The 19,616-nt window shown below is 46.2% G+C and overlaps 1 protein-coding gene across 5 annotated transcripts in view; it reads left to right on the top strand.

The window, feature by feature from the left end:
- The window catches only part of FERMT1 (FERM domain containing kindlin 1), a 125,697-nt gene that overhangs the window by 100,568 nt on the left and 5,513 nt on the right, over positions 1–19,616 (top strand). For all 5 annotated transcript variants that reach the window (XM_056567829.1, XM_056567828.1, XM_056567831.1 and 2 more), the window contains 3 exons: positions 11,217–11,323; positions 12,783–13,004; positions 14,726–14,850. In XM_056567829.1, the coding sequence (XP_056423804.1) occupies positions 11,217–11,323; positions 12,783–13,004; positions 14,726–14,850 (454 nt within the window). The remainder of the gene's footprint in view (positions 1–11,216; positions 11,324–12,782; positions 13,005–14,725; positions 14,851–19,616) is intronic.

The raw sequence follows: 19,616 nt of genomic DNA, 5'->3' as shown, positions 1-19,616 counted from the left end.
GAATTGGCTCAGAAATGCATTGCCATCTATGTAGACGGCACATGTCCAAGCAGTCCTAGCGCAGGCATGTTCTGCTGGCCCTCACTGTCTGCGGAATGCCCATTGGATATTTTCCGGTTGGACATTCCACAAAAAATACACATGTACATTAAATTTCTGCCTTTTTTCCTTTTTCATTGTGAATTTCTATTACCTTTTTCATCAAATGCATGAATGGGGCTCCACATGTCTTTAAACTTTAGTGCATCAGAAATGCACAAAAAGTGCACCAATTTTTTTTTTTATCCTCTCTGTTAAAAGTATAAAAAAGCCTGAAAAGGCGCCAAAAACTTGGGGAAAAAAGAAGAAAAACCAAACCTCTATTTCGGAAAATAAGCAGATAATGATGGATTGGTTGGAAAATAAAACAAAACTTTGGCACACGTTTGGCGTGTAAAATGCATTTCCCCATACTTTATTTTTACCCAAATTTTAAGTGAAACAAAAAAGTATATGATACCAAGATTAGGAAATTCGCAGTATGATCATATTTCTTAGTAAATTTCATTTACTACATGTGGATTGGGTGTTGACTGTGTATGATACCCTGTGAACATAACCTAACATGAAAACAAAATTTACAATAATTAAAAAAAACATTTCCCATGTTGCCTAAAATTGTTTTATTCAATTTCCTTGCTTATTCAAATATGGCAGATTTGTTACAGAAATTTCTTTGATGGAAAATAAATAATTTCCAAACATTCGAGTAGTTATTTCTGCTGCATATGCATGGATTTCTCCAGGCTTACATTCAGAAATATTTGGAACAAATCTGCCAGATGTCAAGATTCCTTCACCCCGATAGAAAATATTTATGGGGAGATTTATCAAAACCTGAGTAATAGGTAAAATTGCCCAGTTGCGTGTTTCATTTTTAATAAAGACCTCTAACAAATAAGTAATCTGATTGGTTGCTTTGGACAACTGATCCACTTTTCCTCTCCACAGATTTTGACAAATCTCCCACATTGTGTCAGTCAGTATGTAGTGGTACTTCTGCTTATACAAAAGTTTATGAATTCCAAGCATTTTTCCATTTTACAATCCTCTTTTGGTGGCATTTTTTTTTGTTACAGTTGTGATATGTTTTTGTCTGGCATTTAAAAAAAAACACATTAGAGCTTGTATTTTGAGAAAAACAAAAAAACATGCTAAAAAAAAGTCACCAACCACCACAGCACACAGTGCATTGATCAGTGCCTGCAATCAGTGTAATACATGTTATAGCCACCTACGGGGGCAATATCATTGCAAAAAAAATAAAAAGTGTAAAAAAAAAAGTTAATAAATGTGATTTAACCCATTCCCTAATAAAAGTTTTAATCACCCCCCCCCCCCCCTTTTGCCATAAAAGAAAAACTGTGTACTATAATAATAAAAATAAACATATGTGGTACGGCCACGTGCGTAAATGTCCAAACTATAAAATATATTGCTAATTAAACCGCACGGTCAATGGCGTACGTGCAAATTCCAAAGTCCAAAATAGCATATTTATGGTCACTTTTTATACCATAAAAAAAATGAATAAAAAGCGATCAAAAAGTCCAATCAAAACAAATATGGTACTGATAAAAACTTCAGATCACGGCGCAAAAAAAATTAGCCCTCATACTGCCCCGTACGTGGGAAAATAAAAAAAGTTATAGGGGTCAAAAGATGACAATTTTAAACATCTTTATTTTTGTGCATGTAGTTATGATTGTTTTCCAGAAGTACGACAAAATCAAACCTATATAAGTAGGGTATCATTTTAATCGTATGGACCTACAGAATAAAGATAAGGTGTCATTTGTGCCGAAAAATGTACTGCGTAGAAACGGAAGCCCCCAAAACTTACAAAATTGCGTTTTTTCTTCAATTTTGTTGCACAATTATAATTTTTTTCTGTTTCGCCGTCGATTTTTGGGTAAAATGACAGATGCCAATACAAAGTAGAATTGGTGGTGCATAAAAAAAAGCCATCATATGGATTTTTTGGTGCAAAATTTAAAGGGTTAGGACTTTTAAAAGGTCAGGAGGAAAAAACGAAAGTACAAAAACAAAAAAACACTTGGTCCTTAAGGGGTTAAGCCTTAGAAATGTTTTATCTATACAGTTATCACTTGTCTGGGCATTAGCAATCATGGAATATTACGTGAGATGCTTCCGGCAGAATTTTCCGGGATGCAAAAAACATTTTAAAAAACTAAAAAAAAACTAAAGTGGCATGAAAATGAACTCACATATTTTCATATTTTCGAAGCAGCACAAGAGACATTAATTAATATCGCTGGAACAGAAATAAAGTTTTTGAATATCCCCCCCCCCCACCTTGAGTGTGAAATCAGCTGTAAAGTGCAGTGTGTATGGATATTTGATCTCTTCTCACACTGGAGACCGAGCCCTGATGTTTTGTATCTCCATAAATTGACTAGAGGAGTCACTAATGAAAACAGAACATCCCGGCTTCACACAACTCCCTCCGGGGCACAGCATTCCTGCGCTTATCTCATGGTGACTCACAAATGACTGCAGACCTGTAACCTGCTGACTGGGCCGTGTTTACATTACTCACTTCAATGGGCATGCCCCTCTAGTAAGTGCCCAGCAAGCAGTGTTAGGACGCTCCTAAAGGGGTTGTCAAGTCCCACAAAAGTCTGTGGCGTAGTTTGGAGCCTTTGGGCCCCGAAGCAAAATCTGCAACAGGGCCTCATGTGCCAAATGTAATACTGGCCTCTTATGGCCCCCCCACGGCCGGTATTTTACCGGTACAGCCAGTATTTAGGCCACCCTGCCAGCATTTTTAAATCAAAAATACTGTCCAAGCCGGTATTTCTCCAGCCAATCCTCCAACTCCGGGAATGTTGCAATGTATACTTTACCAGTGTTTCCCAACCAGAGTGCTTCCAGCTGTTGCAAAACTACAACTCCCAGCATGCTGGGAGTTGTAGTTTTGCAACAGCTGGGGGCACCCCTGGTTGGGAAAAACTGACCTATACTATATACTACTATATAGCCCAACATGCTGGGAGTTGTAGTTTTCGTGTGGGGTAGCTACTGAGCCGCAGGCTGTTTCAGGGCATGCTGGGAGTTGTAGTTAGTAACTAACTGAAACTCCCAAATTTAATTAAAAAAAGCGATCAAAAAAATCACATCAAAACAATAATGGTTAAAAACTGCAGATCAGGGCACAAAAAAATTAGCCCTCATACAGGCCCATATAAGGAGAAATAAAAAAGTTATAGCGGTCAGAATAGGACAAAATTTCTCACGCGTATGTGCATCCTGTGATGTCACACATATATAATTAATTATGCAAATTACCATGGCCGGTATTTATTTTTTGCAATAAAGGTGGTAACCCTACTTATGGGGCAGTGGTGCTTTGGGGCCCCCATAGGCACCAGGGCCCCGGTGTGACTATAGCAACGCCCCTGACTCACCTACGCCCCAAACCCTTATGACAGTGGTCTCCAAACTGGACCTCCAGATGTTGCAGAACTCCTTAATTTTTTTTCTGTCAGAAATAATGGACATTCTAATTTAACATTATTACTGTAACATTGAAGTCTATGGTGACGGTAGTATTTTCTGGTAGTGTCCAGAAACTGAGTATGCTCAGAAAAAACAAACAATGGAAGTGAACCCAGATCATGTGACCACATGAAATGATTAAATAAATGACTTAAATAATGGACATTAACAGTGATAACCGGATAATAACTGATAAACATTTTAAGAAATTAAAGGGGTACTCCGCCCCTAGACATCTTATCCCCTATCCAAAGGATAGGGATAAGATGTTAGATTGCCGTGGTCCCGCTGCTGGGGACCCCGGGGATCGCTGCTGCAGCACCCCGCTATCATTACTGCGCAGAGCGAGATCGCTCTGCACGTAATGACGGGCAATACAGGGGCCGGAGCATCGTTACGTCACGGCTCCGCCCCTCGTGACATCACGGCCCGCCCCCGTCAATACAAGTCTATGGGAAGGGAACGTGGCGGTCGTCACGCCCCCTGCCATAGACTTGCATTAAGGGGACGGGCCGTGATGTCATGAGGGGCGGGGCCATGACGTCACGCTGCTCCGGCCCCTGTATCGCCTGTCATTACGCACAGAGAGAACTCGCTCTGTACAGCAATGATGGCGGGGTGCCGCAGCGGTGATCCCCGGGGTCCCCAGCAGCGGGACCACGGCAATCTAACATCTTATCCCCTATCCTTTGGATAGGGGATAAGATGCCAGGGGCGGAGTACCCCTTTAAGGCTTCTTTCACACTGGCCCTCATTTACTATTCCAAACCCGACATGCTAGGTTGTGCGCCAGAATTGAAGAAACCCCAACTAACTACATTTTGTTAAGAAAACCCAAAAAAGGGGCGTGACCGTCGGGGAAGGGGGTGTGGTCAGTTACCTAAAAGGGGCATGTTTCGACATTTTCACAAAAAAACAACATATTTACTAAGGTTTCCACAGAATATGTGGTGGATTTCAGATAAGGAAAACCCTACAGATCAGAGCATGTGTAAAAAAAAAAAAAGCAAAATGTAGGGAAAGTGGAAAATAGGGAAACCTTAGTAAATACCATGGGAAATGAATTGTAGGGAATTAGAACCCACAAAGAAACCTACACAACACTCTTAGTAAATAAGGGCCACTATGTGAGAGGCTTCGTTACAAACAGACGTTAAAGGGGTACTCTGGGGGGAAAACTTTTTTTTTTGTTTTTATGAACTGGTGCCAGAAAGTTAAACAGATTTGTAAATTACTTCTATTTAAAAATATTAATCCTTTCAGTACTTATTAGCAGCTGTATGTTACAGAGGAAATTATTTTCTTTTCAAAATTCTTTTTTGTCTTGTCCACAGTGCTCTCTGCTGACACCTCTGACCGTGTCAGGAACTGTCCAGAGCAGCATAGGTTTGCTATGGGGATTTTCTCCTGCTCTGGACAGTTCCTGATACGGGCATCAGGTGTCAGCAGAGAGTACTGTGGACAAGACAAAAAAGAAATTCCAAAAGAAAAGAATTTCCTCTGTAGTATATAGCAGCTAATAAGTATTGGAAGGGTAAAGATTTTTTAATAGAAGTAATTAACAAATCTGTTTAACTTTCTGGCACCAGTTGATTTGTTTTCCACCGGAGTACCCCTTTAAGGGCTCTTTTTTTTATTTTTTTTTCACTTTGAACACCATTAACGTCCGTTATTGTAACAGTGCCTAATGGGAGTCATAACGGGCAAAGAGGATCCCTTTCACTTGAATGGGATTCCTCTAACATCTGTTATGACTCTCGTTATTCTGCTGGAAGATAGCGGGAGAAAAAGACGTTGCAAGCAAAAAAAATTCTCCCGCTATCTTCTTACAGCACAAACGGTAGTGTGAAAGCAGCCTAACATTATTTTTTCATCTGTTAAGAATAACCTCCGTTTTGTGACAATGACGTAGAAACAACGGATTTCCCTAACGCTGATGTGAACATAGCCTAACTGTCACGATGCCGGCTGGCAGGAGGTGGATCCTCTGTGCCAGAGAGGGATTGGCGTGGACCGTGCTAGTGGACCGGTTCTAAGTCACTACTGGTTTTCACCAGAGCCCGCCGCAAAGCGGGATGGTCTTGCTGCGGCGGTAGTGACCAGGTCGTATCCACTAGCAACGGCTCAACCTCTCTGACTGCTGAAGATAGGCGCGGTACAAGGGAGTAGACAGAAGCAAGGTCGGACGTAGCAGAAGGTCGGGGCAGGCAGCAAGGATCGTAGTCAGGGGCAACGGCAGGAGGTCTGGAACACAGGCTAGGAACACACAAGGAAACGCTTTCACTGGCACAATGGCAACAAGATCCGGCGAGGGAGTGCAGGGGAAGTGAGGTATACATAGGGAGTGCACAGGTGAACACACTAATTAGAACCACTTGCGCCAATCAGCGGCGCAGTGGCCCTTTAAATCGCAGAGACCCGGCGCGCGCGCGCCCTAGGGAGCGGGGCCGCGCGCGCCGGGACAGGACCGACGGAGAGCGAGTCAGGTACGGGAGCCGGGGTGCGCATCGCGAGCGGGCGCCACCCGCATCGCGAATCGCATCCCGGCTGGAGGCGGTATCGCAGCGCACCGGGTCAGTGGATCTGACCGGAGCGCTGCAGTAGCGAGAGTGTAGCGAGCGCTCCGGGGAGGAGCGGGGACCCGGAGCGCTCGGCGTAACAGTACCCCCCCCCTTGGGTCTCCCCCTCTTCTTTGAGCCTGAGAACCTGAGGAGCAGACTTTTGTCTAGGATATTGTCCTCAGGTTCCCAGGATCTCTCTTCAGGACCACAACCCTCCCAATCGACCAAAAAAAAAGTTTTCCCTCTGACCTTCTTGGAGGCCAGTATCTCCTTTACGGAGAAGATGTCCGAGGAGCCGGAAACAGGAGTGTGAGAAACAAGTTTGGGAGAGAAACGGTTGATGATGAGTGGTTTAAGAAGAGAAACGTGAAAGGCATTAGGAATACGAAGAGAAGGAGGAAGAAGAAGTTTGTAAGAGACAGGATTAATCTGGCACAAAATTTTGAAAGGACCAAGATAGCGTGGTCCCAATTTGTAGCTAGGGACACGGAAGCGGACATATTTAGCGGAGAGCCATACCTTGTCTCCAGGAGAAAAAATGGGGGGAGCTCTTCTTTTCTTATCAGCAAACTTCTTCATGCGTGATGAAGCCTGTAAGAGAGAATTTTGGGTCTCTTTCCATATGGTGGAAAGATCACGAGATATTTCATCCACAGCGGGCAAACCAGAGGGCAAGGGAGTAGGGAGGGGGGGAAGAGGGTGACGGCCGTACACCACGAAAAATGGGGATTTGGAGGAAGATTCAGAGACTCTGAAGTTATACGAGAATTCGGCCCATGGTAGAAGATCTGCCCAGTCATCCTGGCGGGAGGAAACAAAATGCCGTAAATAATCACCCAGGACCTGGTTAATTCTTTCTACTTGCCCATTGGATTGAGGATGATAGGCAGAAGAAAAGTTTAATTTAATCTTGAGTTGTTTACAGAGAGCCCTCCAGAATTTTGACACGAATTGGACGCCTCTGTCCGAGACGATCTGCGTGGGCAACCCGTGAAGACGAAAAATGTGTACAAAAAATTGTTTTGCCAACTGAGGCGCTGAAGGGAGACCAGGAAGAGGGATGAAATGTGCCATCTTGGAGAATCGATCAACGACCACCCAAACAACAGTGTTGCCACGGGATGGGGGTAAGTCTGTAATAAAGTCCATACCAATCAGAGACCAAGGCTGTTCGGGGACAGGCAGAGGATGAAGAAGACCAGCGGGCTTCTGGCGAGGAGTCTTATCCCGGGCACAGACAGTGCAGGCTCGCACAAAATCCACAACATCCGTCTCCAGAGTCGGCCACCAATAGAAACGAGAGATGAGTTGCACGGATTTCTTGATGCCCGCATGACCTGCGAGATGGGAGGAGTGACCCCATTTGAGGATTCCGAGGCATTGGCGTGGAGAGACGAAGGTCTTCCCTGGAGGAGTTTGCCTGATGGAGGCTGGAGAAGTGGAGATCAGGCAGTCAGGAGGAATGATGTGTTGCGGAGAGAGCTCTACTTCCGAGGCATCCGAGGAACGAGAGAGAGCATCGGCCCTAATGTTCTTATCGGCAGGCCGAAAGTGAATTTCAAAATTAAATCGGGCAAAGAACAGAGACCACCTGGCCTGGCGAGGATTCAGCCGTTGGGCAGACTGGAGATAGGAGAGGTTCTTGTGATCGGTGTAAATAATAACTGGAAATCTTGATCCCTCCAGCAGATGCCTCCATTCCTCAAGTGCTAATTTAATGGCTAGTAGCTCTCGATCCCCGATGGAGTAGTTCCTCTCCGCCGGAGAGAAGGTCCTAGAAAAAAAACCACAAGTAACAGCATGCCCGGAAGAATTTTTTTGTAGAAGGACCGCTCCAGCTCCTACTGAGGAGGCATCAACCTCCAATAGGAAGGGTTTAGATGGGTCCGGTCTGGAGAGCACGGGAGCCGAAGAAAAGGCAGACTTGAGCTGTTTAAAGGCGTCTTCCGCTTGAAGAGGCCATGACTTAGGAGTGGCATTCTTTTTGGTTAAAGCCACGATAGGAGCCACAATGGTAGAAAAATGTGGAATAAATTGTCTGTAATAATTGGCGAACCCCAAAAAACGTTGGATAGCACGGAGTCCGGAGGGGCGTGGCCAATCTAAGACGGCAGAGAGTTTGTCTGGATCCATTTGTAGTCCCTGGCCAGAGACCAAGTATCCTAGGAAAGGAAGAGATTGACATTCAAACAGACATTTCTCCATTTTGGCATAAAGTTGATTGTCACGAAGTCTCTGAAGAACCATGCGGACATGCTGGCGGTGTTCTTCTAGGTTGGCAGAAAAAATCAGGATATCGTCCAGATATACAACAACACAGGAATATAAGAGATCACGAAAAATTTCATTAACAAAGTCTTGGAAGACGGCAGGGGCGTTGCACAGGCCAAAGGGCATGACCAGATACTCAAAGTGGCCATCTCTAGTGTTAAATGCCGTTTTCCATTCATCCCCCTCTCTGATGCGGATGAGATTATAAGCACCTCTTAAGTCCAGTTTGGTAAAGATGTGGGCACCTTGGAGGCGATCGAAGAGTTCAGAGATAAGAGGTAGAGGATAGCGGTTCTTTACCGTGATTTTATTAAGACCGCGGTAGTCAATGCAAGGACGTAGGGAGCCATCTTTTTTGGACACAAAGAAAAATCCGGCTCCGGCAGGAGAGGAGGATTTGCGGATAAAGCCCTTTTTTAAATTTTCCTGGATGTACTCAGACATAGCAAGAGTCTCTGGGGCAGAGAGAGGATAAATTCTGCCCCGGGGTGGAGTAGTGCCCGGGAGGAGGTCAATAGGACAGTCATAAGGCCTGTGAGGAGGTAGAGTCTCAGCTTGTTTTTTGCAAAAAACATCCACAAAGTCCATATAGGCCTTAGGGAGACCGGTTACAGGGGGAACCACAGGGTCACGGCAAGGAGAACTGGGAACCGGTTTAAGGCAGTCCTTGAAACAAGAGGAACCCCAACTCTTGATCTCCCCAGTGGACCAATCCAGGGTTGGGGAATGGTGTTGAAGCCAGGGTAGTCCGAGGAGAATTTCGGAAGTGCAATTGGGGAGGACCAAAAACTAAATTTTCTCGTGATGAGGTCCGATGCACATTAGGAGGGGCTCCGTGCGGAAACGTATGGTACAGTCCAATCTTTCATTGTTAACACAATTGATGTAGAGGGGTCTGGCAAGACTGGTCACCGGGATGTTGAACCTGTTGATGAGAGAGGCCAAAATAAAATTTCCTGCAGATCCGGAATCCAAGAAGGCCATAGTAGAGAAGGAGAAGGTAGAGGCAGATATCCGCACAGGCACAGTAAGGCGTGGAGAAGCAGAGTTGACATCAAGGACTGTCTCACTTTTGTGCGGAGTCTGCGTGCGTCTTTCCAGGCGGGGAGGACGGATAGGACAATCCTTCAGGAAGTGTTCGGTACCGGCACAGTACAGGCAGAGATTCTCCATGCGGCGTCGTGTCCTCTCTTGAGGTGTCAGGCGAGACCGGTCGACCTGCATAGCCTCCACGGCGGGAGGCACAGGAACGGATTGCAGGGGACCAGAGGAGAGAGGAGCCGGGGAGAAAAAACGCCTCGTGCGAACAAAGTCCATATCCTGGCGGAGCTCCTGACGCCTTTCGGAAAAACGCATGTCAATGCGAGTGGCTAGATGAATGAGTTCATGTAGGTTAGCAGGGATTTCTCGTGCGGCCAGAACATCTTTAATGTTGCTGGATAGGCCTTTTTTAAAGGTCGCGCAGAGGGCCTCATTATTCCAGGATAGTTCAGAAGCAAGAGTACGGAATTGTACGGCGTACTCGCCAACGGAAGAATTACCCTGGACCAGGTTCAACAGGGCAGTCTCAGCAGAAGAGGCTCGGGCAGGTTCCTCAAAGACACTTCGAATTTCCGAGAAGAAGGAGTGTACAGAGGCAGTGACGGGGTCATTGCGGTCCCAGAGCGGTGTGGCCCATGACAGAGCTTTTCCAGACAGAAGGCTGACTACGAAAGCCACCTTAGACCTTTCAGTAGGAAACTGGTCCGACATCATCTCCAAGTGCAGGGAACATTGAGAAAGAAAGCCACGGCAAAATTTAGAGTCCCCATCAAATTTATCCGGCAAGGATAGTCGTAGGCCTGAAGCGGCCACTCGCTGCGGAGGAGGTGCAGGAGCTGGCGGAGGAGATGATTGCTGAAGCTGTGGTAGTAGCTGCTGTAGCATCAAGGTCAGTTGAGACAGCTGGTGGCCTTGTTGCGCTATCTGTTGTGACTGCTGGGCGACCACCGTGGTGAGGTCGGCGACAACTGGCAGAGGGACTTCAGCGGGATCCATGGCCGGATCTACTGTCACGATGCCGGCTGGCAGGAGGTGGATCCTCTGTGCCAGAGAGGGATTGGCGTGGACCGTGCTAGTGGACCGGTTCTAAGTCACTACTGGTTTTCACCAGAGCCCGCCACAAAGCGGGATGGTCTTGCTGCGGCGGTAGTGACCAGGTCGTATCCACTAGCAACGGCTCAACCTCTCTGACTGCTGAAGATAGGCGCGGTACAAGGGAGTAGACAGAAGCAAGGTCGGACGTAGCAGAAGGTCGGGGCAGGCAGCAAGGATCGTAGTCAGGGGCAACGGCAGGAGGTCTGGAACACAGGCTAGGAACACACAAGGAAACGCTTTCACTGGCACAATGGCAACAAGATCCGGCGAGGGAGTGCAGGGGAAGTGAGGTATACATAGGGAGTGCACAGGTGAACACACTAATTAGAACCACTTGCGCCAATCAGCGGCGCAGTGGCCCTTTAAATCGCAGAGACCCGGCGCGCGCGCGCCCTAGGGAGCGGGGCCGCGCGCGCCGGGACAGGACCGACGGAGAGCGAGTCAGGTACGGGAGCCGGGGTGCGCATCGCAAGCGGGCGCCACCCGCATCGCGAATCGCATCCCGGCTGGAGGCGGTATCGCAGCGCACTCGGTCAGTAGATCTGACCAGGGCGCTGCAGTAGCGAGAGTGTAGCGAGCGCTCCGGGGAGGAGCGGGGACCCGGAGCGCTCGGCGTAACACTAACAAAACCAAATGCAAACCAAATGTAATACAGATTCCATCCTAATGATCGTGTCCGTCTATGTTCAGGCTGTGAAGTTGTACCAGATGTCAATGTCTCACAGAGAAGATTTGGGATAAAACTCTTAATACCATTTGCAGAAGGGATGAATGAAATACACCTCAGATGTGATAATGTAAGTATAAAGATCATGTCCAGCTACTATTACTATTAGATTTGATTTGCATTCGATACAATACATGGCAGGGGAGATTTATTAAAACCTGTGCAGAGGAAAAGTGGAGCAGTTGCCCATAGCAACCAATCAGATCGCTTCTTTCATTGTTCAGAGGCCTTTTTAAAAATAAAGAAGTGATCTGATTGGTTGCTTTGGGCAATTGTTCCACTTTTCCCTTGCACGTGTCCTATTGCTGCTATGTACAGATTTTTTTTTAATTAATGTAACATTTTGAGGGAACAATATCTCCACATATATGAAGATACGATGAGGACAGGAGCTGTTGTATGCAAATAATAAAGTTGGCTTTCTATAAAACCAGTCCTAGGACAAGAGTCCCTGTCCTTAGAAAAAGAGATGAGGTGGTAAAAGTTTTGATCGGCAGGGGTCTAAGTGTTCAGACCACCGCAGATCACCAGAACTAGTGTGGAGAAGCGTATGGTTATAAGCTTCATTCCCCATCCATTAGAAGTCTATGGAGCTTGTCTTGTGCAGCAAGGAGGTGAACCAGGGTGTGAAGCACTTAAAGAGGTACTCCGGTGAAAACCTTTTTTCTTTTAATTCAACTGGTGGCAGAAAGTTAAACATATTTGTAAATTACTTATATTAAAAAATCTTAATCCTTCCTGTACTTATTAGCTGCTGAATACTACAGAGGAAATTCTTTTCTTTTTTGAATGCTCTCTGATGACATCACGAGCACAGTTCTCTCTGCTGACGTTATTATAATAATAAGGCAGCAGTGCTAACCACTGAGCCACCATGCTGCCCTTAGCATACATCTGCTATGCATGGTTGCTAAAATGGACAGAGATGTCAGCAGAGAGCACTGTGGTCGTGATGTCATCAGTGTTCCAAAAAGAAAGGAATTTCCTCTGTAGCATTCAGCAGCTAATAAGTACTGGAAGGATTAAGATTTTTTAATAGAAGTAATTTACAAATATGTTTAACTTTCTGCCACCAGTTGATTTAAAAGAAAAAAGGTTTTCACCGGAGTACCCCTTTAATGTCTCCCTGTTATTTAAAAAAAAACTTTTGGCATGTCACAGAGACATTTCAAATGTTTAGATTGGTCAGGATCTTAATCTATGGGGCTGGATGGAGGTGGAGGTGAGCCAGGGAGTGAAGCACTTTAGCGCACACTTCTTCCCGCTCATTCTCCTGATCGGTGGAGGTCGCAGCATTATGATCCTGACCAATTAAAACTGTTGACATGTCTGTGCGACATGTCAAAAGGTTATTCTAATGACTGGGACTTTTTAGTACAATTTGTTTACAAATGTTTTGTTGACATTAGTGAATTCCTATAGAAAGGTCTATGGGAAAAAGAGCAGAAAAAAAATGTATTGGTTGAACACCTCATTACCTACGACTGAACATTCAGAATCATTTCTTTCTTTCCACTTTGGATCACTAGGAATCCCAGTATTCTAAATGGATGGCGGCTTGCATTTTGGCATCAAAGGGCAAGACAATGGCCGACAGCTCGTATCGATCAGAAGTACAAAGTATCCTCTCATTTCTGAGGCTCAAAAACACAAACACTACAACTCAAATAAATACCAACATAGAAAATGTGGACATCAAACCAGAGTGTTTTGTATCACCGAAATATGCAAAGAAATACAAAACTAAACAGGTACCAAATGATCAGCTATCGAATACTGTTTTGCTTGTGTTGATGCAGTATTGAAAATTCTAAAATGAATACTGACCAAAATACTGTGTGTGAATCCAGCCCATAGATGCTTTCACACCCAACAGATACACTGGGGACGTTCTCCAGAGGATCTGAGCAGGGAAAATCCACAACATAGTACAGTAGATTTCATGCGGCTGATTTTTACAGGGTGTGAATTTATGTTTTGGATAAGGATATTTTGTGGAATTTCCCAGGTGATTTTAATGAAGAAGTCAATAATAAAAAAAAAAATAAAAAAAACTTTTTACCCATTAATCTGCATTCAGTCCCCCATACCGATAATTTAAAAACAGCAAATTTATTAAAAAGAGAAAAACTAACATTTTGTTCACACCCTTTGTTATGACTCTTGAAATTTAGCTCTGACACTTACAAATGAAAAAAAAAAACTAAAATATTGCAGTGACATGAGTATTCAGACCCTTTACTAAGGACTTAGTTAAAGGGGTACTCCGCTGCTCAGTGTTTGGAACAAACTGTTCTGAACACTGGAGCCGGCGCCGGGAGCTGGTGATGTCATATCCCCGCCCCCTCATGATGTCACACCCTGCCCCCTCTATGCAAGTCTATGGGAGTGGGCGTGGCAGCCGTCACGCCCCCTCCCATAGACTTGCATTGAAGGGGCGAGTTGTGACATCGTGAGGGGGTGGGGCTATGATGTCACAAGCTCCCAGCACCGGCTCCAGTGTTCAGAACAGTTTGTTCCAAACGCTGAGCAGTGGAGTACCCCTTTAAGGCCTCTTTGGCAGAGATTACAGCCTCCAGTCTTCTTGAGGATGAGGCCACAAGGTTTATGCATCTGGATTTGGGGATTTTATGCCATTCTTCTGTGCAGATCACATCAAGCTCTGTCAGGTTGGATGGGGACCGTCAGTGGAAGCCATTTTTAGGTCTCTCCAGGGATCTTCAATTGAGTTCAAGTCAGGGCTCTGGCTGGGCCACTCAAGGACATTTACGGAGTTACCATTGTCATGTTGGAAGGTGAACCTACTGCCCAATCTGAGGCCCAGACACTTTGGATCAGGTTTTCATTAAGAATATCCATTCAGCTTTCCCTCAACACTGACCAGTTTTCCTGTCCCAGTCACGGAAAAAAATTTACTCCAAAAGCATGATGCTGCCACTACCATACTTTACTGTAATGGTATTGGACATGATGCTTAGAACTGAAGCCAGAAAGCTTAATCAGACCAGAGAATCTGGTTTCTCACAGCCTCAGAGTCCTTTAGGTCCTTTTGTTTTTGTAATCTCCAGGCTACTTTCACACTGCCATTGTGACCAGCTCAGAATGGGTCCATTACACACTTTTTTGGACTTTAACAGCTGTTATCGGGACAGGTCACAAACGGGCAAGGCCGGTTCCCATTGATTTTAATGGGATATGTTGTTTTACAGGAGTTTAGTGGGAGAAAAAGATGCTGCATGCACTAATTCTTCTCCCGCTATACTCCCGTCATTTCGCGACGGCCTGTTTACTGCCGGGTCCCAATGTCAGTGTGAAAGTAGCCTTAGTGAGGAAATGCTTATTTCTGCCCAGTCTGCCATAAAGCCCATATTGGTGGAGTGCTACAGTGATGGAAGACCTGGGTTTGATTTTTTTTTTTACCACATATGTACCACATCAATGGACATTAACCCATATATTTTTTCTTGTACAGTTAGCTTCCCGCATTTTGGAGGCACAACAGAACATATCACAGATGCCCCTTGTTGAAGCCAAAATGAGGTTCATTCAGGCATGGCAGTCACTTCCTGAATTTGGCATAGCCTACTACATTGTCAGGTAAATACATGTATATTGTATACACTGCTGCAAACATCTCCCAAAGTGCCTCTTTATCAATCCTCTCATTTATGAAGAATACGAAGGTTATTTAATGTCATGTTATTTTTAAATACTATCTCTATGTCCCTCTCCGCATTGCTGCATGTGGACATCGTATCAGTACTCTGTGCACGTGTCCTCTCTTCCCTCACTGTGTGTGCAATATCTAGGACATCCACACATTGCCCAGAGAGAAAGTCACCAGGATCATTGCCTTTAGAGATGTTTTTAGTGTATATTTGTCGCACAGTTGGCGCTGCGCAGCGTTTCAGGTTCCTTTTCTGCGACTTTTTGGATTAAATTAAAAAAAAATGTGTACCTATACAAAAATTATCAAATGCTCTGTGACTATTTAATACATTTGGTGCTCCTACTCATTACCAGCACAACAAAAAAAGTGTACAAAAATACTTTACCTACTATCCCCCCCATGTCACAACCTGTGAACACAAAATGTAAATCTGACTATAGCTCCAACAAGTATTTTCCAATGGAGTACCCCTCTGGTAAATATGTTTATACTAGCTGAGTACCCAGCGTTCCCCGGTTTTTCCTTCCTAATCCTTGTTGGGGAGGAAAATGAACAGAGGAGGAAGCTTTAGACTTCATATCCCGTCCTCACATATTGTTGTCATAGCCCAACCCCATATACCGTCCTCCTATCCCGTCCACATATCTCGACCTCCTATCCCGACCTACTATCCCGACCTCCTATCCCAAACTCCTATCCCAAACTCCTATCCCGTCCCCCTATCATGTCCTCCTATCTCGACCTCCTATCCCGACCTACTATCCCGACCTACTATCCCGACCTCCTATCCCGTCCTCCTATCCCGTCCTCCTATCCTGTCCTCCTATCTCGACCTCCTATCCTGACCTATCCTGACCTCCTATCCTGACCTCCTATCTCGACCTCCTCCTGTAATATGTGTACCAGGTATTGAAATATCTGTATGAGACTTTAAACAAAAACCCCACCCCTGGCAAATGGGGGTGAGTAAGGGTTAAATCACCTATCCTATGTTTGTTGTTGACATATAAGTAACATGTGTGCCAAGTTTCATGTTAATATCTTTAGCCGTTTGGACGTGATGCTGGAACATACACACATACATACATACACACACACACATTGAGTTTTATATATATACTAGCTGAGTACCCGGCGTTGCCCGGTTTTTCCTTCCTAATCCTTGTTGGGGAGGAAAATAAACAGAGGAGGAAGCTTTAGACTTCATATCCCGTCCTCATATATTGTTGTCATAGCCCAACCCCATATACCGTCCTCCTATCCCGTCCTCATATCTCGACCTCCTATCTCGACCTCCTACCCCGACCTACTATCCCGACCTCCTATCCCAAACTCCTATCCCAAACTCCTATCCCGTCCCCCTATCATGTCCTCCTATCTCGACCTCCTATCCCGACCTCCTATCCCGACCTACTATCCCGACCTCCTATCCCGTCCTCCTATCCTGTCCTCCTATCCTGACCTCCTATCCTGACCTCCTATCTCGACCTCCTCCTTGACCTGTAATATGTGTACCAGGTATTGAAATATCTGTATGAGACTTTAAACAAAAACCCCACCCCTGGCAAATGGGGGTGAGTTAGGGTTAAATCACCTATCCTATGTTTGTTGTTGACATATAAGTAACATGTGTGCCAAGTTTCATGTTAATATCTTTAGCCGTTTGGATGTGATGCTGGAACATACATACATACATACATACATACACACACACGTTGAGTTTTATATATATATACTAGCTGAGTATCCGGCGTTGCCCGGTTTTTCCTTCCTAATTCTTGTTGGGGAGGAAAATAAACAAAGGAGGAAGCTTTTGACTTCATATCCCGTCCTCATATATTGTTGTCATATCCCAACCTCCTATCCCATCATCATATCCCATCCTCCTATCCCGTCCTCCTATCCCGTCCTCCTTTCCCGTCCTCCTTTCCCGTCCTCCTATCTCAACCTCCTTTCCCATCCTCCTATCCCATCCTCCCATCCCGTCCATCTATCCTGTCCTCCTATCCCGTCCTCCTATCACGACCTCCTATCCCGACCTCCTATCTCGACTTCCTATCCCGTCCTCCTATCACGACCTCCTATCTCAACCTCGTATCCTGTCCTCCTATCCCGTCCTCCAATCCCGACCTCTTATCCCGTCCTCATATCCCGTCCTCCTATCCCAGTGGTCGGCAAGCTGCGGCTCGCGAGCCACATGCGGCTCTTCACGCACTTTAATGCGGCTCTTGCAGTGCGGTCGGGCCGCTGCGGCCGCCCATGCACACTGGTAACATACAAGGGCCTGATACTAGTATCAGACCCTTGTATGCAGAGCAGCAGCGGCCGCATAGTGCCGACCACTGCTGTATACTAAAAACCAGGGTGCCTCCAGCTGTTGTGAAACTACAACTCCCAGCATGCCCGGACCGGCAATGGCTGTCCGGGCATGCTGGTAGTTGTAGTTTCACAACAGTTGGAGGCCCCCTGGTTTTTAGTATACAGTATTAGTTTTTACCTGCTCTGGCCGGCCCCCACCTGCAGCCGCACACGGGAGCCGGCCCGGGCAGATAATCATAGGTTTTCCTATGCCGGACATCCCTGTGTCCTGAAAAATCTTTTCGGGACATAAGGATGTCCGCGGGTCACTTACTATTCCCCGCCCGCCGCGTGTCCTCCTCCGGTCCTCCTGCGGTCTTCCTGCGATCCTCCGCCTCTCTATGGTTGTACGCACGGGACCTCAGTGACGTCCCGTGCGTACAACCATAGAGGCGCAGGAAGACCGGAGGAAGACGCGCGCCGGCCGGAGCCTGGTAAGTGACCGGCAGCACGTCATCTTCAGTGTACCGGTCACCGCTCCTCCGGTCCCGGCACCTACTGCTATGGTCCATAGGCCATAGCAGTAGATGGTGACCCCGGGCCGGAGGAGCGGTGACCGGAACACTGTGGGGGGCAGTATACAGACATACAGCCTCCAGCCGTACACTGTATATGGCTTGAAGCTGTATGTCTATGGGGGGGAGCTGCCTACCATTGTGGGGGGAACTATACTGCCAACCATTGTGGGGGGAACTATACTGCCAACTATTGTGGTGGAACTATACTGCCAACTATTGTGGGGGAACTATACTGCCAACTATTGTGGTGGAACTATACTGCCAACTATTGTGGGGGAACTATACTGCCAACTATTGTGGGGGAACTATACTGCCACCTATTGTGGGGGAACTATACTGCCAACTATTGTGGGGGGGAGCTGCCTACCATTGTGGGGGAACTATACTGCCAACTATTGAGGGGGGGGGGTAGCTGCCTACCATTGTGGGGGAACTATACTGCCAACTATTGAGGGGGGGGAAGCTGCCTACCATTGTGGGGGAATTTCCTAATATTGTGGGGGGGGGGAAGCTGCCAACTATTGTGGGGGATCTGCTGACCTAATGTGATGGAGCTGTCTACTATTGTGGGGGAGCTGCCTACTATTGTGGGGGAGCTGCTGACCTAATGTGGGGGAACTGCTGACCTAATGTGGGGGAGCTGTCTACTATTGTGGGGAAACTGCTGACCTAATGTGGGGGAGCTGCCTACTATTGTGGGGGAACATGCTGCCTACCTAATGTGGGGGGAACTATACTGCCTACCTAATTGCGGGGGGGGGGGGGACTACAAGGTACCGTACATCACGGTAGGAGGGGTAGTCTTATACTGCGAGTATATCCCAAACTCTATATTTTAACTGTGAAAGTTGGGGGTCGTCTTATACGCCGGCATATACGGTATATGTGAGGGGCACATGTCAGGGGGCATTATATGTGGGGGCACATGACAGGGGGCATTATAAGTGAGGGGCACATGTCAGGGGGGCATTATATTGTGAGGGGCACAGGACATGGGGTATTATATATAAGGGGCACATGTCAGGGGGGCATTATATGTGAGGGGCACATGTCAGGGGGCATTATATGTGGGGGCACATGACAGGGGGCATTATAAGTGAGGGGCACATGTTAATGGGGGGCATTATATTGTGAGGGGCACAGGACATGGGGTATTATATATAAGGGGCACATGTCAGGGGGCATTATATATGAGGGGCACATGGCAGGGGGGCATTATATGTGGGGGCAAATGACAGGACCCCCCCCCCCCCATCATGTGCCCCCACATATAATAAAAACTTATTGAAACTAAAAACAGTGTACCATCCTACGTATTTTCGATTTTAAAAATGTGGCTCAAAATAAATTTCAATCGTGGTTTTGGCGAGATTTGGCTCAGTTGAAAAAAAAGGTTGCCCACCACTGTCCTATCCCGTCCTCCTATCCCGACCTCCTATCCCGACCTCCTATCCCGGTCCTCCCATCCCGTCCTCCCATCCCGTCCTCCTATCCCGACCTTCTATCCCGACCTCCTATGTCGACCTTCTATCCCGACCCGTAATATGTGTACCAGTTATTGAAATATCTCCAGCCGTACGGAAGTTATGTGGGAACATACATTTCCCATTGATTTGCATGTGACTTTAAATAAAAACCCTGACCCTCACAAATGGGGGTAGTTAAGGGTTAAATTAACTATCCTATATTTTAAGTGGACATATAAGTAACATGTGACCAAGTATTATCGAAATATCTCAAGCCGTTTGGAAGTTATGCAGTAACATATATTTCCCATTGACTTGTATGGGACTTTAAACATAAACCCCGCCCCTGGC

Source organism: Hyla sarda, chromosome 3 (genome assembly GCF_029499605.1).
Source record: "Hyla sarda isolate aHylSar1 chromosome 3, aHylSar1.hap1, whole genome shotgun sequence".
Classification (NCBI taxonomy): Eukaryota; Metazoa; Chordata; class Amphibia; order Anura; family Hylidae; genus Hyla; species Hyla sarda.
Note: the sequence above shows the minus strand (reverse complement) of the source record. Positions and strands in the feature narration are given on the sequence as shown.